At 33.9% G+C, this 24,844-nt stretch overlaps 2 protein-coding genes across 5 annotated transcripts; one reads left to right on the plus strand and one right to left on the minus strand.

Moving 5' to 3' along the window:
• Window positions 1–592: 592 nt before the first annotated feature.
• On the plus strand, window positions 593–8,243 carry LOC106100596 (tumor protein D54). Of its 2 annotated transcripts, XM_013279514.1 has the most exons (6): window positions 593–1,460; window positions 3,778–3,953; window positions 4,414–4,517; window positions 4,730–4,789; window positions 6,206–6,368; window positions 7,007–8,243. In XM_013279514.1, exons 1-6 carry the CDS (start codon window positions 1,085–1,087, stop codon window positions 7,124–7,126), a joined length of 999 nt encoding a protein of 332 aa, XP_013134968.1. In that variant the 5' UTR covers window positions 593–1,084; the 3' UTR covers window positions 7,127–8,243. The 2 variants fall into 2 exon arrangements, with proteins under 2 accessions (XP_013134968.1, XP_013134969.1); XM_013279515.1 differs by lacking the exon at window positions 4,730–4,789 and having other exon boundaries at window positions 597–1,460.
• Window positions 8,244–11,409: 3,166 nt separating this feature from the next.
• LOC106100579 (protein argonaute-2) lies at window positions 11,410–24,689 on the minus strand. 3 transcript variants are annotated; one of them, XM_013279473.1, is made up of 14 exons: window positions 24,535–24,689; window positions 24,025–24,359; window positions 23,735–23,935; window positions 23,298–23,541; window positions 22,992–23,214; window positions 22,357–22,602; window positions 21,377–21,542; window positions 20,915–21,036; window positions 20,655–20,839; window positions 20,220–20,386; window positions 19,068–19,216; window positions 18,445–18,622; window positions 17,571–17,762; window positions 11,410–17,143 (listed from the first exon to the last, which is right to left on the minus strand). In XM_013279473.1, exons 1-14 carry the CDS (start codon window positions 24,551–24,553, stop codon window positions 16,835–16,837), a joined length of 2,736 nt encoding a protein of 911 aa, XP_013134927.1. In that variant the 5' UTR covers window positions 24,554–24,689; the 3' UTR covers window positions 11,410–16,834. The 3 variants fall into 3 exon arrangements, with proteins under 3 accessions (XP_013134927.1, XP_013134925.1, XP_013134926.1); XM_013279471.1 differs by having other exon boundaries at window positions 18,445–18,631; XM_013279472.1 differs by having other exon boundaries at window positions 20,915–21,039.
• Between the last annotated feature and the right edge of the window lie 155 nt (window positions 24,690–24,844).

The raw sequence follows: 24,844 nt of genomic DNA on the forward strand, positions 1-24,844 counted from the left end.
TGATTTACATTTAAAGGTTTCTCTTTTTTTTTAATTAACATTTCATATTAAGGAAAACATTATTAATCTTAACTTATAAAAATCACATATAAAAATATGTTGTGCATAATTTTATAAATGTCTTTAGAGTTAAAAACTTATTTTATTTTATTTTCTAAGTTATTTATATTTCATATACTAATCATATATGCATATATATGTATCTTGTAGATATAATGCATTATTTAAATTTATGTTATACCTGCAATGTACTACATTAAATAAGCCAATATGATTTTTATGTCTATATGTTTGGTATATTTCCAACAGTGTCTTGATTATAGAATGTTTGAAATTATTTAGTAACTAGTAACAAAAGTATTTACTGTGTTGCATGAGGTCTATCTCTCTGATTTCGTAAAGTAAAATCGGTGTGACTCATAGTTTGGCAATCAACGTTTTTACGTTTTGTGTCGACAAGTAAAAAATGACGTAAGTCTGTTATGCCGCGCTCCAGCGTCCGCACAGCCGCCGCTCACTCGCCGCGGGCTCGGGCACTGTCAATAAACTTTGGCAATACAAGGTGAGTACGGTTTTTGGACTCGTTTTGATCGTCAGCGTCGCGCGCACGAATGCCTGTATAACGAGAGTAACTTTGCTCTCGCTCACGTTTGCTAAATTTTATTTCAATTATTCCGATTAATCGAAAAATATGTTTGGAGGTCAAGATCATATAAAATAGCCAGATTGTAGCTCGCGTGGTGGTCGGTGAAAGTGGCGAATAGGAGCAGTCAGGCAGCGGCGCGAGACGGACGCGGCCGGTTGTACTAACGAGCTCCGACGTGGCGAGGAGCCGGATCACGGACATATTGCCAGCGCTGTCAAACTTTTTAACTTTGTCGAGTGTTTGTTATCTGTGATAGAACCATGTAGGCTGTGAACATTCTGGCCACACCGATTCTTTGAATTTTGTTGTCACACGTTTTATTTGAAATTTCAACATCGCCAATGTGTATTAAAAGACAGCTGTGGACATATTCGACTCGTTGTTTTTCTAATATCGAAAGTATGATGGATATTCGCGGTAGGAGAGGAAGATAGTGAAATGGCGAACACCCGAGATGGAAGTGCGGAGCCCGCGAGCCTGGAGTACATGGAGGATCCGTACTTCGTGCCTCCGGATGACGACTCGACGCCCAGTTTCGATGTTGCGGTAGATGAGCTGGACGAGCTGGAGGAGTTGGCGAACTGGCCGCGTGACGCCGAGGCCGAAGCGGACTGGCGCGCCTTGCCCGACCTCGCAGACTCTGCGCTTTGTATTGAGACGGAGTTCTACATGGACAATCGTCGCAGACGACTCCGAATATTTAGGAAAAAGATTCGCGAAGTGCGCGTCACCTTCCAAGACCTCTCCAAACCGTATCTCGCCAAAGTTTCCAGTCACACAAACTACAAAAAGTTTCTGGGCATCACGCCTGGAGGTTAGTAATGTATATGGACAAGTAATGACTAATACAACATTGAAACATATGTTTTAACTTATTCAAAGTGTTAGGAAATGTAGTCACTGTTGTTATCGTACGATTGTTATTTTATTTCAAACAGGTGACAGGACGTAACGACGTACAGCAAATTTCAGACAAATTTTGATGAATATTGTATATCTATCACTTGACGGATAAAGAAGTAGTATAAGAAACTGGGGACTAAGGCAAAAGTCGACGTATAGTAGTAGTCAGAAATCTTACATATTATTACAAGTGGTCTAGATTAGTGGACTGCAAGTCGCTTCGATGTTAATAATCCAATTAAACAATCTTTATTACTTTGTAATGCATTAATTTGTAATATATTCTTATTATTTCTTAAATTGGATAGTCGATTTTAAAGTTAATAAACATCTCTACAGTAGTATATTATGCAGTTTATAGACGCTCGTGAGTCGCTATTATTATTTTTTTTATTACATTGAGGTTAAGCATTATTGCCCTTCATTGATAAAAAGTATGAATATATTTTTAATATCGTCGCTTGAACTGCAATTATAAAATATCACCTTACATAAAGTTTATTTATTGATTAATCAGTGATTACAGCATAAATATCGCCTTGGCTCCTTAACTAGCAAATTCTGTGCTTAAGGACACAATGCCAATGCCAACAAACATTGAATACGACAGTAGCAAGTGTTAATTGGCGTTTGATTATTTTATAAATTAGTGTTATTATTAATAAAAAATGTACAATAAAATAGACGTAATATGACGGAGGTAAGTTTTGTAGTGATCACATGTAATTGTTGTGTAGCCACGCTGTTTACACAACTTCCGGCCAGTTGTATATCTATTTAATTATAGTGAAATAGTATGACGCGTGGCCTAATCATATGTTATGTACGATAACATTTTCTATACAAGTACTTAATGCTTTATGTACAACTAGCTTTAGTCCGCGACTCCGTTCGCGTGAAATTAAAAACAAAAACAAAAGTGAGTAGCCTATGTGTTCTTTCAGGCTATCCTTTACATCTAAGACAAATTTCAATAAAATCCGTTCTGCTGTTTAGGCTACAAAGTCTAACAAACATCCATCCATCCATCCATATCCATTTATAATATTAGTATGAGGTATGATATATGATATAGTCTTAAAAATTTCATTATCCTTTTAATTAATAGCTAAAAAAATTTATGTAATTATTTTGGGTAGTCCCTACTATTACTCCTTTTTATACAAATGTAAATTTCGTTCTAAAAATTTAACGGACCGAAAAGAGCTTTCGTTTTCATAAAATAAACGTTAATTAATCTTGGATATACATTTTAGTAACAAGAATAATATAGTACAATGAATATTCATATTGTCTATGGTTCCTTCGTATCTTATGTTGTAACTTTCAATATCACAAAACTAGTAATACTATGAAACTATATACGATAAACAACTGGATTCTAAATTTTTTTTTCCGTTTTCTTTTTGAAAATATTTTGTCTATTGTTTATCTTTGCTAAAATCGTCTTGTTACCGAGAGAGTTTGCCTTCTTTTTCCTAATCAGATTGCTTGAACATTCGGAATAATTCTGGTTTCCAGAACAAGTTTAAGATTCCTTGTTAAAGTTGCGCGTGGGAGGCCAAGGGGGTAAACTTAGAGCGACCGCTAACAAAACAAATGCACTCATCATATCTCTGTCCTTATCTATCATTCGTGTAAAGTTGGCGCAACAGGTTCTAAACATAAGAATAATAACAAATAAAGAAATTCAAATACGATTACATCACATTTAAAATTGTGAATGTAAAAACATTTAAAACTATTTCGACAGTGTGCAGTGAAATCTTAACTGTACTAGTTTTTTTGCACTCTAATGACCATTAGTTGTTTGGTAGATGCGGACAGTAATGCAAAGAAATCTCAAGTTAAATGTGTTAATCTTTAAGTTGAAGCCTTTCACCTCATTAGAAGATTATACAATGCATAAAATTATTTAATACCTCTTATTTATTTGTTTTAGCTAAATAATAATATTTAATTATACACTCATCCCAATGACGAACAAAATAAAAATAAGGTTAAAACACCATTAACTACTCATTGCAAAGGAGACTATCAATTAATAAGTGTCGGAATTGTAGATTTTAGTCGAAACGCTACCAAATCTGCCTCAAACTTCGCAAGATTTTTTTCGTAGTATTCAATATAATGTAAGGTTTACTTCAAATTACTTAATCTTGGAGTTCGAAGTACGTTATTTGTAGTTTGTTTTCGAACAAAGGATTTAAGTGATAAGTTTTGTTTAGCTGAGGAAGCGATGCCGGGTGCGGGTGGCGGTGCGGGCGCCGGCGACGCGAACACTCCGGACGAGCTGGCGGGCCTGTCGCCCGAGCAGGTGGAGCAGCTTCGCGCCGAGTGGAGCCACGAGCTGGCCCGCGTCGAGGACGAGATCGCTACCCTGCGCACCGTGCTGCAGAGCAAGGTAGGTTACGATACCAGCGGATGCTAGCAAACATAAGTAAACATCTTAAATTCCGAAACAATTTTTATAGTTAAATAAACTCGTAGGTCAAGACGATATCACTAATTGTGTTTATTTCAGAAGTTGTTTTTTTGCCTAAAAACGATCATTATTTTACCTAATAATAATTGGAATTGTTTTAAACTTCGAGTAACATAAAAAAATAAACGTTTTTTTTTTAATTTCACAATTGTTTGTTACATATCGTTACAAGTAACGATATAACACGCGGTCGCGGCAGTTCAATGTCCGGGCGCTCGCTTTAAGTTACCAGTATGCTAACAACCTGATTTCGATCCACGATGCCGCTGCTTAAGAATTTCTTAGTGAAAAAGTTACATTTTTAATTCCTCTTTCTCCTGTCCGTTTTGGAAATAAATAGAGATAATAAATATGTGTAAGAATAATCCTTTAATTTCAGATTCGTCAGAGCTCGGAGTTGAAAAGGAAACTTGGCATAACCGTGTGGAAGGAGATCACCGAGGACGTCAATCAGGGTTTGAAAAACGTAAAGGAGAGCCAAGTGTAAGTGACATGGATACAATGTTACACATAATTATTTGCACAGCTAATTAGGTGAATGAATATTTCTCCTGGGTTAGAACATTATCTAGAGTTATTTAGTAAGACAGATTTTTTTTACCACTTCGCTTGCTGTATGATTCGCTTGAGCTTTTCGGGTTGCGTTAAATTTGGTTCGTTTCATTTGATTTTTCATTTGGTTTGTTACATAACAGCTATCAAACCATTGAAACTCGAGTCGCTGCGCTTACGCAGGCTGTGACGGAAGCACCAATGTAAGTACGGTTACACTACGCTAATTTATTTATTTCCCGTGGGTTCCCATTGAAGTAAATACAAAAAATATCTCTGTTACAATGGAAATCCACGTTTTTAGTAATAACGCAAATCACATTGTGTACTGTTTGCTAATGCTTTAACTAACAAATATTACCGCTAGCACAGTTAGTGTGGTTTTTAAGTTATTAAAAATTGTTCTAACCCAAAAGAAAGTAGTTATACAAATAAAGCTTGAGTAGTAACTTTAGACGTAGTAAAAACGGCCTAGATGCAGGTTATGTTATTTTTATAAAGATACAATAATCGTAAATAATGAATTTAAAAAAAGGTTAAAACCCTGCGCAAACGTTCCTAACAAATTATTTTGTTAATCAATATCGCCTATTACTGTATATTGTTGGTGATTCAGAGATATGTGGCAATCTGAACATTGTAGTATTGTGACGTAACGATTCGTGAGTACTGCCGATAAAACCCAATACTAGCCGACCCATTTTAATGAAGTCTAGACACAATATTTTTATCGATCTCTCACAATTTTATGCATTGTAAGAAATTTGTTCCGTTATGTTGTAATTTGTACCTTGTGATTTTTTATTAATTTTCGGTTTTCATTTAAAAAAATCGCCCTTGACTCTTTGTTACTTTTTAAAATAAATCAATAGCAAGATTATTTAAAGAACTACAAGGAACAACAAATATATTTCAGTTTTTTTATAGACAAGCATTTATTAAGGACTAGTTTTTTAATATATTACCGTCTTGTTTTAATCGGGAACTGGATCGGTTCGTGCGTCGGATCAGATTGCAACGCTAACCACACTTTATGCTTAACACGGTATTTCCTTGTCTCTGTTAAATATATTATACAAGTGAGATATATAATATGAAATGGAGTTAATCGGTATTTTGTTTTAAAAAAGAACAGTAGTAGGGAGAATAATAACGTAAAAATAAAGAGGTTTTTAGAATCTGGAATTGATTTTCTATAAATCAAATTGGCTATTTCTTTACCCGGCCATATCAATAATTTTTGAACAAGTTGTTATCAGTTATCGCTTACACTACTTGATCTATTTATTGCATTAACTGTAATGTGTAAGATAGCCATATATAAAATTAGATTTATCGTTACGATTTATATACATGTTTGATTTTGTATTTTCCACAACAAAGATTTGTTAAAATTAATATATAGTATCTAAGTTGACAGTTAAAACCATAAAATCCTGGTCAACTGAGTCTTGTCTCAAATTAACTGCACGATTTTATGTTCGCACTAAATCCCTACGTTTCTCTACTACCTTTAACAAAAGACCAAGAAAACGTAATGAAATAACTTTTACTAAGTCATGGTATTTGAAAGTTAATTACGAAATTATTTATTATTTTTCTTATGTATCTATCGACAGATACCAAAAAACTGAATCTGTGATAAAATCGACTGCTGAGAAGACGACGTCCATCCTGGGCGGCATCACCGCCGGCGTGTCCAGCAAGCTCGGCCAGATGCGCAACTCCGACTCCTTCCGCTCCATCGAGGAGCGCGTCGGCACCGCCTACGAGAACGTCAAGGTACACCACACCCCACACCCCACACACCAAGCACCTTCAGTGTTTGTTAATATACTACCCGTGGCTTCATTCGCATTACGTTATAAAACTGGATTTTGTTTACATTTGTCATATTTCAATTGCATTTATTAAATTTCAAATGACGACGAAAGCCTTTGTAATTGGATAACAATTTCCGTTACCATGGCACCTTGCGTCTTTGTTGTTGTTAACTTGAAGTTTTTGTCTCTTTCCTGTATGACGGTTTTTCCAATTTATTTACCTGTTCAGTATAAAATATATAGACTAAACCGTGTCGTAAGAGTATGGCTATTTATTATAAAAAATATTCAAAGATATGCTATGACTCCTGCCATCCTACATAACTAGCACACCACAATATAAGACGTAAAAAGACACTTGTAAGCCCTATTAATATTAGTACTAGCTTTCGCCCGCGACTCTGTCCGGATGGAATTAAAAAAAACGAAAGTGTTCTTTGTGTTCTACCAGACTATCCTCTATATCTATACTAAATTTCATCGAAATCCGTTCAGCCGTTTAGGCTACAAACTCTAACAAACATCCATCCATCCAAACTATTACATTTATAATATTAATATAATAAATTTACATTATTGAATTGTTTGTTTTAACAGGGTAAAGTGGCGTCTCGCTCTAACTCGACCCAGAGTTTCGACGAGGCGCTGCGCGACGCGAGCCGCGCGGCCAGCGGCGCCACCTCGCCCACCATCCCCGAGCACAAGCCGCTGCCCTAATCCCTCCCCTGGCCCCCACACATCCATCACCCTTCCACACAAACACACGCATTACCCCTACCTCTTTCCCAACACAAACCCTCACTGGTTAATTCTCACCAATTGATGACTTTATTTGTATAAGTTGACTCTCGTCACTACCACATGGACTCACCTTCAATGTTTCTCTGAAGTTAGTGCATATGCTTTTCTTACGAGTGAGCGAGACGGCAACACCTAAGACAACTTCGCACCTTTATTACTTAAAAAGAATTAACTCAACGACGACTAAACGACATTATTTTCGCTAGAATACGACTTATACAACTCGCATCAAAATAGAATGAAAATAAAAGAGAGCATGAATTTCCTATGTTTTAGTGTAAACATAACAAACCTTAAACGCAATTTCCCAAAAAAACATTTTGAGTTAATTTTTTTTTATTAATTAAGATGCGAACTGCCTTTTTCGAACAGCTTGTATCCAACTTCACTAAGATTATTGAGATATCCATTTAAAAAAATCTTTATAAATCGTTGACGTCCTTCTGTTATTTGTAAAGTTGGTTGGTGTTGAAATTCTTTATTAGTGATATAAAAGTTTTGGGCAGATTTTACATGTTTACGTTGAGACAGGCTGAGGTTATTTGAACTTAATAAAATTGCTATAATCGAATTTAAACAGCTGTCTTGCCTCGCGCTGTATGCCTTAGTTGTCTTTAGTAAATCTTTTTGCCCTTTATAAGAAAGGGATCTGTTAGTGGACCAGCATTTATAAACCCCACAATAATTGTCGATAATGCTTAAGATTATTGTGTTTAGGGTCTTATTTGGTTTCTGCTACTTTTGCTATGTTTAAGTACTTAAGCAATTGCTTCTGAGTAGATCAAGGATAGTGTATATTGCGATATTTTATGACTATTTTCTTATAGATACAAATAATACAAGGATATGTAATATTTTTCAATGTAAAGTTACGCAATTTTAGAAAAGAGAAGTTTAATTTATTATTTTAGAAGTTTGAAGTATTAAATGAGACATTAAGATTGTATTGTGTTTTGTATGGCGTTTTATGAAATTAAATTGAAAAAAATCCAAAAAAAATGTTTGATTGAAGTTAATAAATATTACGAAGACTGTTGGGCAATTTATTATTTGCGTAAATATTACAAATTTGTGTCTTATTGCATTCCATATTTTATTTATTCAATACATTGCATATTTTGATTTGAGAAATATTACTAAAATATTCATAATAATTACTTTAAAAAATATCTACTATAAAAAGGTTGATTTGAATTCAACCCAAGGAATGTTTTCTTTGTGAATAAGACACAATTCCCTACTATGTCCAGTTTGAAAGTATAAAATATTTTTATAAGATGCTTAGCTTTCCTTTACTTATAAATATTCCACTATTTACATTGAATACCATTTTAAATGATAAATATATGTATTCAAAAGCTAATGAGTGTTTTATTTATTTACTGCATTATGTGTTACCACTTATTGGTAACAAATATAGGATATAAAAAAAGATGTCTCGGGATTTTGAAGACTTCGACAAATGGTTAGTTCATAAATAATTCCCCACTATAGTTTGTCTAAATAAGTTAGATTAGTTTGACAATTCCTTTAAAATTTAGTAAGAATGGGTTATGTATAATCAGTCATGAATCTTATCGATTTTTAGTCTTATAGAAGTTGAAATCGATAGATTCATAGTTATAACTTATGAATTAAAAAAAGAAACATTGTTTTCTCAAATTAATAAAGACCCGTAGAACCGTTACAAATAATGAGAGTAGATAATTGTTTATTACTACTACAGCCGTACGTAATCGAATTAGATTTCGCTATAATAAATGCCATCGTTAAACTCTCTATAAATTAGATAATAAGAAAATAATAATTTTAGTTAAGTTCGATAATTTTGTTTAAACCGATTATCGATAGTTTATAATTGTTCGCTATGTGTGTTTGTTTCGTCACTACGATACCTGTCTATTAAGTACGGCATTTGTCTTTATACAAATTGAATTCGATACTTCATATGCGTCATTTATCAAACTAATCTATCTTATTTAGACAAACTATAGGTTCCATTTCTGAATCACATGTTCTTATTTTCTTTACTTTTAGTATAAAAGTTACATTGCGAAAATAATAAGTATGAATGTTTTTGAATATCATTTATTGTAATTAAGTCCGAATCTAAAATAACAATGACGTTTCCATGATAAATATTGTTAAACATCGGGGTCAAAAGGGGGGTGAATTTTCAAAACAATCGTGAAGTTTATTTCTACACGCCATAATTTAATATCACGTAAAGCGATTACACGTACAACTATTAAAATATAATTAACTAATTACTAATAATTATTTTCGAGGGAAGAAATAATGGGTTCTAAAACTGTGAGAAACAAATATGTATTTAACAAAAATGCTTCATTTTCTAGACATTTTTATTTAGACAGTAAAATGCACGTACAAAGAGTTGTAATTACCAATATGTACACGTGTACTGTTCAAAAATAAAGAACTATTGAACATTAAAGTAATATTTTATATGATTTAAAATACAGGCGGAATAAAATGTTCTTTTCTTAATTCAGAAGTCCATGAGATTGTCACTTGAGTTTGTTTTGAATAAAATAGTTCTACTGAATATGACATTTATACAATGTGATAAAAACCTCTGGAATCGTCAAATATTCTCGTCTTAAAGCACCTTTGATAACATGATTATAAAATCTCATAGACTTCTGAGGTACAAACTTCCTTGCTCATGTCGTTACATTAGGTTACACTTTAACTAACGTCAGGGTCATAGTGATTACAAGATTTTTCTATTATTACGTTAAAATTTATGAACAACTTATATTAAATTAGTTAAAAACTAACAATTTTGTCAATATTACTATTAAACGACACGGTACATAAATAAAACATAGCTTATTTGTGTGCTGTTAAATGAATACAAAACATGTATAGAATCACAAGTCAGCATTAACACGGAAAATGTATTAAAACATACCAGAATATTGTATTGACGAGAGATTATAGAGTACACATTGAACACAGAGGAAATAAACTAAGCGAAATCGCTTAACAGTAAATACGCAGATCGCTACATCGTAAAACAATCGTAGCCCCCTCACAAGTACAATGATTTACCCTGCACGAAGAAATTTTGATTCTATTATACGTACTACATTAAAAACCTTACTCTTTTGGAGTCCACAAATTTAAAGCAGTTATGTGCTATATGGCGAACTACGTACCTACTTGGCCCGGGGCGTCACCACGGCACTCGTCTCGGTGATCTGACAAAAAACCACAGCCTCGACGCGAGCCTTACAATCTATTCATTCGATCATTAAAGCAATGGTCCAATTTGCTATAAAAATAATTATTTGATACGAGAATTCACGACATTGCGACATCAAATACACAACAATTGTTAAAATACTAATTGCCACACTTTTAATGATGACATAAACAGTCGTCAACAAGTGTAGATTTCTCTGTATTAAGCGATTACTAAAAGACTGAGTGCGGCAGATTATAATTAAGCCGGAGCCAATCATACACTACAAACTGCAAACACCTACTGACAACTACACAAGACCGATAACTATGTTAATACTTTGGACGCATCAAGCTCATTCGATTACCTCCTAACGACCATAAAGTGACTATTACGAAAAATCAATAGAAGCATTTAAATAAAGTATTTTTTTTATTTTCAAATTTATTTTAATTTCAAACGTATTTTTAAAAGCCTGGTTATTACGATGAATTATTAATATGACAAAAAAAAAACTAATTATTTTGCAAATTGTATTTCCAGATTTATTATTACAGAAAAGTCAACTTAGGAAAATCAGCTTCGTTTCATTAAAATAAAATTGTTTTTAGCGTCTTTAGATAGCAATTTAAATGATATTACAAACCAAATAATGTTGAGTCTACTTGTTGAGCTCCGAGGGAAACAAAAAATCTTTAAATTTCAAAGACGAACAAACTCTACGACGAATTTTCAAAAATTAGTTTTTACATATTATCATGGTGTCATTAATGTAGCTCCTAAAATCATTAAATTGATTTAAAACTCATCCGTATTACAATAAACATCGAAGACCATCATTTTATTATTTTTCCAAATCATCGTTAAACCTAATTTCTCTCAAACTTCATTACAAATTTTTGATCAATTCATACTCAATTTAAAAGAAATAAAAAATATATTATAAAAAGACCAGACCAATGGAAGAACTTGTGTTCATTTGGAAAAAAACTTCTTTCAATACGAGTTTTATATGCGGACATTTCTTCATGTCACGTAAACAAAAACATTTGGTGCGAAAAGATCAAATAATAAATAAAAAACAATAACTAACTAGAAGCGGCAGTGACGACACTTATAAACTGATATTCTGTCTATACTGAAGATCGTAGAGGATTCTCTATTTTACCTGGCTCTATTATCTATATTGTTACAACACGTGCACCATAACATGAATACAACGAACCGGCACTTCAATACTAACGTTATTTTTGTTACATTAGTTCCACTTCTGCTGTCTACAAACAGTTGTTACGTCATAAACTCAGGTCACATGTTATAGCGCACGAATAGTATATAAACTCTATTTTTTTTTAAGTCAGAAACAAATAAACCAAATAACCGATATACGAAACATTCCTCAAAGTACATTTCAATATATACCTCTTAATCTAATATATGCATGCGTTTCCCTTGTTTAAGTTCTTAATTACTTTAAAAATAACTTAATAAAAATTACACTTACGTCTATCTAAGGTTTGGGGACTTTGTGTGAAGATCGAGAGTTTAGCTTCTTGTTTTAAAATGACCATAAAACGAAACAAAAAAATTAATAAAACAGAAATCATTATTCTTATAAAAAAAAAACAATAAAAACAAAATAAGCTCATGATGACACATTACATAAAGTTGTCAGATATATTAACCAAATTCATTTCACCACAGCTATTTAAGACAAAACTATTATTCTAGCGAACAACAGAATATGTAAGCCACGCGTAAAACAGCTGAAAAATGGCGCCAAAGAGGACCAAATAACTCGCGTCGGAATTTTACGCTTATCTTCACATAGCTCAATGGAATCATCACAGCCATTACAATAGATTTCCATAAACTTCAAAATAGCCAAGTATGAGACAACTTCTGATTTGTCATGTATTCGAAGTCCACCAAACCGAGTTATCTAGGCTATTTTTAACCTATCATAATCTAAAAAATATAATGAAAACGAAAAATAAAATTAATACGATATAGCCGCGTTAAATTAGTATATACGTTAAAGTTGTATTTGAACTTGAATGGCCCTAAACTGTCCCAACCAGTGCCGGCGCTAGGGTAGGGCGCGGTTGCAAGTCCCAAAGTGCTAGTCCCAAAATAGTGAAAACTGACTTAAGACTAAAGTTAAATTTTTAATTGTTACACTACAGTTAAAGACGACAATATCCTAACTGAGAACTAAAAATAATCAATGCAAAATATTTTTTATATCTATAAATACATGTATGTTTTCTGAATTCGAAGACTATGTTATATTACTTGAATTTGTTAATGAAATTCTATTTAAAAGCCGAGTTCCGTTCAATTAACAAAAAATACATTAAGAATATGTGGTGAGGCAATTTTTTTTAGATATGTTTCTACATAACACATAAACACATTCAGAACAATCGATTACATGATCTATCTAGACTATTTAGCTATTACTTACAGTATAATTCCCGCGCTTTTAAGTGTCAACACAAAAAATAGCTGATTCTGGCTCATCTTTCGCGAAAAAAAAAACGTTTGTGACTTGTGGTGACAGTTTTAGGTATTAGCTCGGATTGATATTAACATTGTGATAAAGAAATTGTTGATTTTTTAAATTTGTCCATAAAGCCATATAAGTATAAATTTTTTATCATAAAATATACGAGATGAGAAGGTTATTTTAGATGTAATATTAAATGACAGAAATCGAGAAAAGTCGAGTCGAAATAGTTGTAACTCTACGCATTTACAATACGATCTCTGTCCTCCATACAACAATAAAGTTATACGTTCATAAGTCTAATTACATTATTTGATGAAATAAACTTTTTCTACATTGAACGTTACGATTACGTCATAAGACACAGATAACATTATTGTGTGATAAGCAGAATGTTTTCAGATATGTGATGTGTTTGTAATTTGTGGTAAAAAAAATTGAAATCGATGTTACACACATCGACACTTATACACTATACACTGCACTCACAAACTCCAAAAGTTAGATTCTAAAACCAACGATTATTCAAATTATTCAAGTGATATTAGTGACAATAAATGTAAGATTACAAAATACTTTAAGGTCATTTGCATATTTATTGACATATTTAATTGTGATTCTGTTAAAAAATATCAGATGGGACCTTTTGAACACAAGCGTTAGACTTAAGAAACTTTTTTATTCTTACTTCAAATTACTATCTAAATATCTATTATCTGTGACGAGGAATTCCACATAGTTAACTTTACAATAAATCATTGCCAACGTTTCATTAAGGCACTGCATAGTGTTGCATTAAATATCAAAATGTTATATAAATATTGCTATTGCTCATTATTTCTTTGGCATAGTGTAACATATCATACAAGCGTATGATCATAAAGCTTTGATATAAATATTCATTGTAATATTTAAAAAAAAAAATATTTTTAATAAGAGCCAGGGGGCAATCTGACAGTGATCCTAGAGACATTTTGCTTTAAATGATTCCGTTAGCAAGAACTTAATTTAGAAAAAACCAAACACAAAACGAAAGATACATAATCTACTTCTCGTATAGAAATAATTTGAAAATCAACAAAATGTATTTTAAAATATTTAAAGGGAAACTTATGAAATATTTTTATATGGCAATAAATTTCAGATATTTTGCCCGAATTATTGCAAACACCTACATTGCTTAAACAATTTTAATCATATTTTTCACAAATCATCACTTGAATTAAATTATTAACAATTATTTCATGTAAAGTAATCAAAAAATCAAGAGCTTCTTAAATTATTAGAATTTATATCCAATTCATAATAATCAGAACAGATTATGTATATTTTTTGTTAAAAATAGCAACACTATCCAATGCTGTTAAATTGTGTACCGCGCGATTATAGATCAGCCAAATAGCCGGAGTACCTACAGATAGTATGCGTTTCGAATTAATATGGGAGGTTCAATGACCTCAATATGTCAAAAATTGCTGAAAAGTAAAGATTTTAATTGAAAATTACATTTTTATTTTTTATGTTCTGAAATATTATTAAAAATAACGGATTTATCATATTTTTAAGCAAATACACAATCTTATTTGAAACGCATTTTATCTACCAATTATTACAACTATAATACATTTAAATAATATACTTTTTACATATCGAAGACTCAACCGAAGTGGATGTTGCAAGAAATATATGTATTGCCATAACACATTCTATTATTTTGACTCCAATAAAATGACACATAAATTAGGTCCCAATTATTTTGGTCACGGCACATTTGACATTCTGCATTTTAATACATTGTGAAAGATATGTGAAAATACGGACCTAAGCCTACCACTTCGTACTTATGGTCTTAAATACGCGTAGATTAAAAAAACGTACAATATATGATGTTTTTGTGCAAAAGTAGTGTATGTTGAATCAAAATCAACCATTCCTAGCCTCAAATAACTGCCCTAACTTACAACAGTTCCTAAAATGTATTGCCGCCATCAAAAGCTGCTATTCATATTGAAGTGAAATATTCAAGAAATAGGCAAACAAGAAGATCTAACTCGGTTAGAGTCGTTACTATCTGTTTGTTCTGTCAGGAATTACTTAAAACCTTCGCAGATGTACAAAAAGCATTAAAGGAAAAAAAAATGACAACAATTCCAAAAGGATGTTATGAAACTTTTTTGACACTGACAGGAGGGCGCTAGTGAGCATTATTATTTCTTTCATTCACCAGGTTAAATAATTGTCAGTCTGTACAATGAAAGTAAAAAATCGTTCTCTGATCCAGAAAAACTCAAAAACTACTGCAATACTTTTTTTTATGAAGAAAATCGCTTTGAATTCGAGCTATAGTTCAATAAATCAACAAACAACTACTATATAATCCATTATCTTTTTTTGTTTAAGTCACTACAATATTGCCTTAATTACCTTAGTACAAAGATCATACTATAAAATATGTTTTAGATTTCAAAGGACAGTAATCTTTTGACCAAATATAACAAGAGATATGCTAATATACAACTAGCACAATTTTTGACTTCTTTACATATATTTTTAAAAATTGTTCCTTTTAACTTGTAGGTTAAATCCAATTGTCCACCCTTCTAGCCATTGAGGTAGCTACGCGTCTTTTCCGTACTTATAATCGAGAAAAAATTATAATAAAAAAACACGCAAAACTAATTTACCACAAACCAAAGTATTACAAATTTTCAACATGAAATGTAGTTCTATAATTTTCAACGATTTTTTTCACTAATTAATAATTCAGTATTAGTGATTGTTCTTTTGTCAGTAATTGGACGGTGAATAGGGAAACATGTATTTTATTTATGTAATCATATCTAGTAACCAAAGTAAATATAAATAAAAATTGTCTCCTTTGGAACAAGAGAATATTTAATTAATTCTCTGCAGAATATTCATCATGTAAAAGGCATATTCAATATTTTTGTCTGGTTGTTACAGGATTTATTAAAGGTTTGATGTACAGTCGCGTGAATCTGTGGTGTTTGACTTACAGAGAAATTTACATTTGTGGAAACGAGACAAACACTACCTTTTTTTACAAATTCATCAATAATAACAAAAAGATTCGATGACCATAATAAAATCTAATTAACCCACGTCGTCGTCTTACTGTGTACGAAACTTTCACAGTGAGCAGTTTTGCAGATGTAACACTGCCAGATATCCCGATTGTACATATTCTGAAGAATGTGCGTGTATTCTAGACAGATATACAGCTGCCACGGTGTTTTCCATTGATGAAATCAATCAGTAGGGTAGTCTTACTGTAATGTTAGTGTTACGTCAAGCCGCGGTTACACTTATACAAAAAAGATTATGAAAATAATACTTATTTTACAATGTCATGTGATGAGTGTGGTTGAAATGAAATCTAAATCTATTTAGAAAGTGACCTATGTGATTGTCTGTACAATATAAAAGTGATAAGAAACTGAAACAATTAGCAATCATTTAAATCGTGTGTCTTTATATTTTACCGTTAATATTTAAAAAAAAAAATCTTTATGTATCTCTGACATTTGATATGGGTCACAATTATATGCCTGGTTTATGCTAGCAATTTTCAAAATCACCTGGCACACAACTGGCATTGTAAATCTAGCCTGAATGAGCTAATACAGGCCAGTTCTGTGTTAATGTCCAACTGCACTGGCATGTTTCCTAGGCATAAATCTGATGGTGATCAAAATTAAATGCAATATCTAAGCAGAGTTGTCAGTTCTGCATTGCAACGCATGGTTAGAGTGTCTATATGTTTAGTTTTGTTATTTCAACAATTTTTTGTCATTAGTTTTAATTACAAATAGTTAATATATTTTTCTCTCGTTTGTATTATTTGTTGAAGTTGTGTTTTTGAGGTGGTGACAGCAGCAGCAGTGCGTTAGGCGAAGTACATGACCTTCTTGGTGACGGCGTGGACGGTGATGGCGCGCGCCATGGCGCCGGGCGTGCGGTCCTCGCTGCAGGCGGACTGGTGGCTGCCCTCGCCGGAGTCGTGCTCCTTCTCCACGAGGTGGTAGCGCGCGCGGAAGGCCACGAGGTGCGCGTAGTAGGCGGGCGCGGGGATGGACACGGAGCGCGTGCAGCGCACGTACGTGTGGCACAGCTGGTACGTGAGGCACTGCAGCTCGTCCGACCCGAAGTGGTTGTCGTCCCACAGCACGTGGTAGTGGGACGGACGCGATGTACCCTGAAACACGGTGATTAACTTTATTTCCTCAAACACAACGTATATGTAGTTCCTAAAGTATTGCTAATGTCTCTGGGTGTCGCTGATTACTTTGGTGTTCCCGTCGCTCGTTGGCCCCCTTACATTATAAAATCATTATTTATTTATTCACATTTTTAATTGCAAATACTTAAATAAAAACAAAGGCCCTTGCTACTGGCTGTGATTTTAGGTAACCATAGCAACCTTGATTCTTTGTTGCTATTGGCTTGTACTTTTTGTCGTTTAGTCGCAGAGCAAATTTTCCAGTTTACTCGCCCTCTAAGTATAACAACGTGGAAATAGATATCCTAAAGCGTGTGGTAAATGTAGAGAACTTTACCAAAAACATATGCAACAACATGTAATTCCTGTCATCCTATAAAACAAAGTGTTCGAGGCGTGGTACCTGTATGCCCTGGTGGCTGCAGAGGTAGAAGTCGAACTCGGTGGGGTGCGTGATGCCGAGGTCGACGGTGGTGCCGGCGGGGATGTTGCCCGACTTGCCCGACTGCTCCTTCTTGTCGGCGCAGAACAGCCGCGTGTGGTGCCGCTTCTGCACCACTATGAACGTAATGCCCGGCTTGTACTCCGCCTCCAGCTGAAAACGTGCAAACAATAACATTATAATGGGACATATCTGAAACTAGCTGTTTTCGTTCAGTTCGGCCCGCATATTATAAAACCTTTATTTTATTGTTTATATTCAAGCCTCATCATCATCACCAGCTCAGTATACGTCCCCACCGAGGGGCTCGGAGCCTACCCCAATTAGGGGTGGCTAGGCCATAGTCAACCACGCTGGCCCAGTGCGGGTTGGTTGACTACACACATATCTTTGAAGTTCTTCGCCGAAATGTGCAGGTTGCATCACGATGTTTTCCTTCACCGTAAGAACGTCGGGTAAATTATGTACATACGAAAATTCGAAAAATCGAAAATCACATTGGTGCATGACGGGATTCGAACCCATGACCTGTAGATTACAAGTCAAGTGTTCAAACCACTGAGTCACCGACGCTCTTGTGTAAATGTAAATGTCAAAAATTTAAATATTTAGAAACAAAGGCCTTCGCCACTGAGTAACCTTTACTATCTTTTTTGCTGCTATTGGTCTGTAGTTTTTGTCTCATTTTCGCATAACGATTTTATTAAATTATTAACCCTTTAAATTGAATAGCGTGAAAACATATAGCCTATAGCGCGCAAGTGTTGAGCTGGTATCCTATATAACAAAGAATTTACGTTTACATTAGTATAGATTGTTAATGCAAACTTGGTACCTTAATGCAAGCCTCGCGAACTGCAGTGAGCTCATGCTGCAGCACGTGGATGAACTGTCCCTCGGAGATGCCGTCGCGGTACATGATGATGCGGTGCGGCTTGAACCCGCCCGTGCTCTTGTAGAACATGATCAGCAGCTCTTGCACCATGCTGCTCATCTCGTGCACTATCTCCTGTCTGTCAATGCAACAGTTGCAACGGCACATTATCATAATTATAACGTTACGGACAAGAACCATACTAAAATATATTTGTAAGCAGCTAGTTTTCACCCGCGACTCCGTCCGCGTGGAATTGTAAAAACAAATGAGTACCCTAAGTGTTATTTCAGAGTATTCTTTATGTGTATGCCAAATTTCATCGAGATTCGTTTAGCAGTTCAGGCTAGAAGCTCTAACAAATATCCATCCATCCATCTAAATTTTCGCGTTTAAAATATTAGTAAGATTTGCGATATATCTTACATGTAGAAAAGTTCATAGATTATACATCTTAAGGTGTCAAAGATTATGAACTTTTTGTCGTCTTTTGTAAAATGTCTTTTTCTAAAATGTCAACATCTCAACCCGTTGATTTTTCTCTGAATGTACTGAAGGAATAAATAACACATAAAGTTAGATACCTATGCTGCTGCACGCGAACCGTTGCTGCATATCTTGAAGGGTGAGCATCCATCGAGCCCACAACGGCAGCAATGGATGGCTTCTTATTGTCTCCAGCCGGAGGATGAGTCACATCCACACCCAAGAAGATAACCGGCTCATTGAACACCTAGAAATTACATTTACAACTCCAAGAAAATATTCAACAGACCAAATTAGAACATGCGTACGACAAACGTAGTATAGCTTCGAATGCAGCCAATATGAAGCTATGGCGGCCATTTTGATTTTCTTTTAAAAAACATGTTTTGAAAATAACCGACAGAAACGGAATCGTATTTTTTTTTAATGTTATTGTAAAAGAATGTAATCTTCAATTATTTATTAATTTTAGTAACAATGTAAACGTTTCTTGTCCTAAATGTTTTCTTAAACCGAAAAATTTTATATCTGTTTATTTTAAGCTTTTTTAAAGTTAATGGCGGTGCATATATAACTTCATGAAATTTCATATAACTTCAGTAAAACTCTTGACCTATAATGTTCTCAGCTACATATTTTAGTTTTTCAGTACATAATTATTGAAAAATCAGAAAATTTTGTTGGTGATATTAATTTTGAAACTTGAAAACAATGAACTTTTTTTTGGCCGTCTTAAAAATATATTAAAGCAATAAATATGCAATCAATGCCACCTTAATTCTACATATCATTTTTTATTCTTTTAATAAAGGTACAGCATTATTCTAAGATGTACATACAACACTGTCCTCTGCATGGCAGTTACATTATGGCACTTACACCTGCAGGCACAAACATTAAAATATGACTAACAATTAAAGAAAAACAGTTGCAAAATGTTATCCGCTTACATTGATACCGTCCGTGCTTTGGGCACTGTTCGGTTCTATACTCTGTCGCGACTCTTGTTCACCGCACCGCGTATACTATGAAGAAATAACCATTGCATATCATTTAAAATAACACTAATATTTATAGTCCACATACAACCCTATCTGCGTTGAAAATTATTCAAACACATTTTCCTCATCAGTTCATCCAATTAAGTTGCGGTTAGTGGCACTAAACTTACGTTGCAGGAAAAATAGAAAAACTATAGTTATGTAAGTAGGTATTGACAACCAATTAACTTCAATATGAATAAATAGTACCTTTGGACGCAGGGATGGTACCAATATAGAGTTGATGCCTCCGAGTTTGACGTTAATCTTTAAACAGAGGTTGCTGAGCGTCTGCGGAGAGGTTTTGTTCACATTCTTGGCTTGCACACACTGTGTCGCCATTCCGAGCACCGTGTCACCTACACGCTTCACTTCAGCTAAAAAAAAAAAAACTTATTACATATTATAAATATAAAATACTTAACAATTATGAAAAAGTAATCGTTTTACATAATGATTTCTACAATACAATGGGCCAAGTAGCAAAAAAATTGCAAAACATCTTGAAAGCAACTAACCAATTTAAAGATTCTATTGTATTTATTGATATTTAGAACAATAAAGATCAAAAGAAAATATTTCTATTCTGGTCAATATTAATAACTCATAACAGAAGCTTAAGTTGTGTTTGTAACAATAACATACCATAAACTGGTGTCTTCCCTGGCAACACTACCACAACTAGCTGCAGCTGCACAAATGTGGACTTGAGGTATTTGAACATTGGCTCCACCTGGTCGGGTCCAGTTGCATACTTACAGAAGCATGGCTGCCCAATTATGGGCATACCTGCGTCATTCGAGATCTTTTGTAGCTGCTGCGTGAAGTTTCTGCAAAGACAGATAACATTCCATTTACATTTCTTAGTCTAATTCCACATAAACATTTTTTTTAAAGATACATACTTGAGGGCATCCTCCCGAACAGTCCTTTGAGGTGCAAAGCAGGCAATCGCCCAAACTCTGATTTCAACTCCCATAAAGAACTGTTTCCCGCGCATGTCCCACACACCTTGGTTGGGTAATGCCTGCTGTTAACATAAATTACTATATCTAATATTAAAGGATAAATTATTTTATTTTATTATTGTCGTACATCTTTTTACCTAAATTAAAGATTAATTAAAAATAAAACGATTGTTGAAATGCGATCAAATTACATAACACACAACAAGGTTTATTCTAAGAATTGAATTGAATTGTTTGAACTTAAAAGTACCGAAACATTTGTATCAGCATTTTTAAAACATGCTTTATATTCGGCTTAATCTACCCTTATATGAATAACATATATTTATTTATTTTATTTAATTACAAACACTCCTATATTTTAAAAAACCTTTATTACCATTTGTAAATTTAGCATACCTGACCACCCAATGAAGAAACGCGTCCACCATATTGAAGTTTCGGTGGTGGTAGAACACGGCCGCGAACTTCCATCATATTATTGGATATTGTTAAACCAAACTCCTTTACGTAAAGGTCTGTATTGAAGTTCGCGCGACGAACTAAGTTGTTGATTTCCCGCTCCCTAAATTACAGACATTAAGGATACATAAACATACCTTTCATTGAATAAAAAGGGATAAGAGTAATAATGTAATAAGTTTTGGTAGTGGAAATCAATAGTTATATATGTTGACTGCAAAGTTGAAAAAAAATTACTAACAAATAATCGATTTTAAAACTACATAAGCTTAATTGATCGACACTAATGAATTAATTATTTCTTCTTCAGTGCGAGGCGCGACGCGACCGCGAACAAAAGTTAAATAATACTCGCCCTGAAGAAGGATCCCCGAAGGATCCGAAACTAGTCGGTGCCGTCACCGGAGGATAAAAGCGTGAGTTGAGCCGTTTTTAATTAATTTTCGCTTAAAGTAATGTCTCACGATAGTTTAAACAATTTAATTCTTCAATCACTTAGTAATAAGATTATAATAAATTCGAGGAAAATATATTAACCTCTCATTTCCCTATTTAATTATATCACATTATCAAATAATATACTCAACATTTTCATAATTCTAACGAAAATATGTATTACATTGTAAAAGCCTCAAATTATTTCATCAACTGTTTATGATATATTATAGCTGTTTAGCATTAGTAAAATCCTAATTAATGACAATGATACAATTCTTAAAACAATCAATAGAATCCTTATAGAAATTCATTGAAAATTCCAAACTTTTCTTACATACAAGTGAATATTATTAACTAGTGATAATTCCTTAGTATAAATTGAATGAATTAAAGTGTGTCACTTAGAAATCTATTTACTAATGTTATTCTATTGAATTTAGTTAATAATAATAAATACAGCAATGTAGGAAGTTACTTACCTATCAGGTGCAGATCGAGCAGTAGCTTTAATCATAGTAGAAGTCTGCATATCAGTTAACTTCTTAATGCATCTTTGCCCTGGGACAATGTTGCACACTTCTAAAGGCAAATATGTATGCTTATGTTCCTGACCCACTTGGAGACACGGCAGGTGGGGATATCTGAGTTTCATCTTATACTTATCCAAGAAATATTTAGCTACTGTACACTCTACTGTTTGTCCATTATCTAATTGAAGTGGGAACCTGGTAAATGCAATTAATAAAATTAACTTTAAAAATTTGAATTGTATTTCGTAAAAGCTGTCGCCTGCAAACTTCAAGCGAAAATTTGGACCACCCGTTACGCCATTTTGCCAGCGCGAAAAGAGTAGCTTATAATATGCCTATCCATATGAGGTACCCTCCAGTGAAAGTCCCGTCGAAATCGACCCAGCCATTTTGGAGATTACCAAGAAAAAACGCGCCTTGCGAACAGACAGACAGACAAAAATTTTTTAAATGCGATTTTCGTTATCAGCAACTTACGTTGCTTACATCATCTTCCCGAAATCTGGAATTTGTCTTTTGATATTACAGACACTGCAATTTTTTTATATGTATGTACAGATATAGAACATATAGATAATACTTACGATTGCATTTGTGCTGGTCTACGTGTAACATTGCACACTCTATATTTACGTTTCATTGTACCACAATGAGTGATCTCAATCTTGAGTCCTTTGATTTCCTTTGTAAATTTAACACGCTGAGAATCTGTCAGAGGCTTTCTTTGGTCATTTATGTCCCTTATATCTAATACTTCACACATGAACTCTATCACTGGTTGAGCTTTATAAAACGCAGTTGCAGACACTGTTGGACAACATTTATAATTTACTAAGTATACAAGTTTTAATAAAAAAATAAAGGAAAACAGTAAAGAAATATAAACAAACCATCAATATTTAGCATCATTTTCCATTGGCTTGGTCTCACAGACTGATGGAATCCAAACCACACTTCTCTGCCACCACCAAGAGGATGATAATATCCCTCAGGAGATGAGAAAAATGAACGTCCAACAGGTGTATACATCATGGAAGGCAAGTGTCTCATCACTACATCCAATGCTAATATAGCATCATATGGAATTTGTCTTGTGCGGCCCTCTAGTGCTTCTTCCAATGCAAAAAGTGATACCTTCAAAATATTAAGATTGTAATAAATTTTCAAACATACATTGAAAGTATAAATTAGCTAGTCCAGTTAAAAAAAAACTTGTGTACAATTTTTGACCGACTTCCCAAAAGAAGGAGGTACTCAATTCGTCTGTATGTTTTTTTTTTAACAATACCAATCATACTATTAAATATTTTAATTTATCAACTCCTACCTGAGCGACCCATTTAATGGTGACACGAAAAACTCTATCCTTTCCCTCTCCTGGTAATATTACTTCTAATTCAACTCTATCATTACCAATTGGTAAAGGATCCCTTGTATATAAATTGTTCCTTCCATCAAAAACTGGCTTCAATGTGCCAAATATTTTATTGTAACAGTGAACCATTGTTTCTACTATTTCCCTATTTACCTGGAAACAAGCATTTTTACACCATTTTTATATAAAATGTTATACATACTCATAATTAGGTCAAAACAAAAATGGATGATGAAACTTACCTTTCTAGGACACTTATCTGGCTGTATATTAACATCATAATGGTGTACAAAACCTCTAGGCATTGATATTTGAAAATGATTTGCTCTTAGCATAATCGGTCGACCTTCATGACCGAGGTTAGGACGGCGTGGACATGTTAGTACTGGTAAATCGGGAGGAGGTGCCGCAGCTGGTGGAACAAGCGCCATGGCGCCTGCCCCACCCGCGACTGGAGGCGGGGCCCCAGTTGCTGGCGCGGTGCTCGGAGCTCCGGGCGCTGCAGCTGTAGCACCCGCCGCCGCGGTCACAGCACCAGTCACGCCTACTGCACCAGCACTCGTCTCCCCCGTTGGAGCTACAATAAACATATCACATACTTTACTGTGCTTTATAATTTGTTTCTAATAGACACTTCACATTTCGCCTTGCCTATACTTTCTACTACAAACGACATTATTAAGGGCAATCAAACAAAGGATTATTATGTCTTCCTAATGCTCAATAGGGTCATTATAAAACACAAGACTTACGTTGGCCAACGGGGTACATTTTAGCATACACTTATATATACAAGATTATGAAACTTAAATATTAAATAGGGTTTCTTATTGAAATTATAGCAATGTGCTCTAAAAGATGTGGCTTGAACTGCAATTTTATGTTGCACCTTGACGTTTGTTGATGGTTTTTGACATAAATTTAGAACAGATAAGAGATTAAAATGTTTTAAGTACTAAATTTCCTCTTTGGTTTATGCAACACAAGAACCGTTAAAAAAGGTAGAAAAACTGATTAACTAATGGTATTTACTAAAAACTTGTAGCCTTAATATTGGTAATG

The sequence above is a fragment of the Papilio polytes genome, unplaced genomic scaffold (genome assembly GCF_000836215.1).
Source record: "Papilio polytes unplaced genomic scaffold, Ppol_1.0 DF824047.1, whole genome shotgun sequence".
Lineage (NCBI taxonomy): Eukaryota > Metazoa > Arthropoda > Insecta > Lepidoptera > Papilionidae > Papilio > Papilio polytes.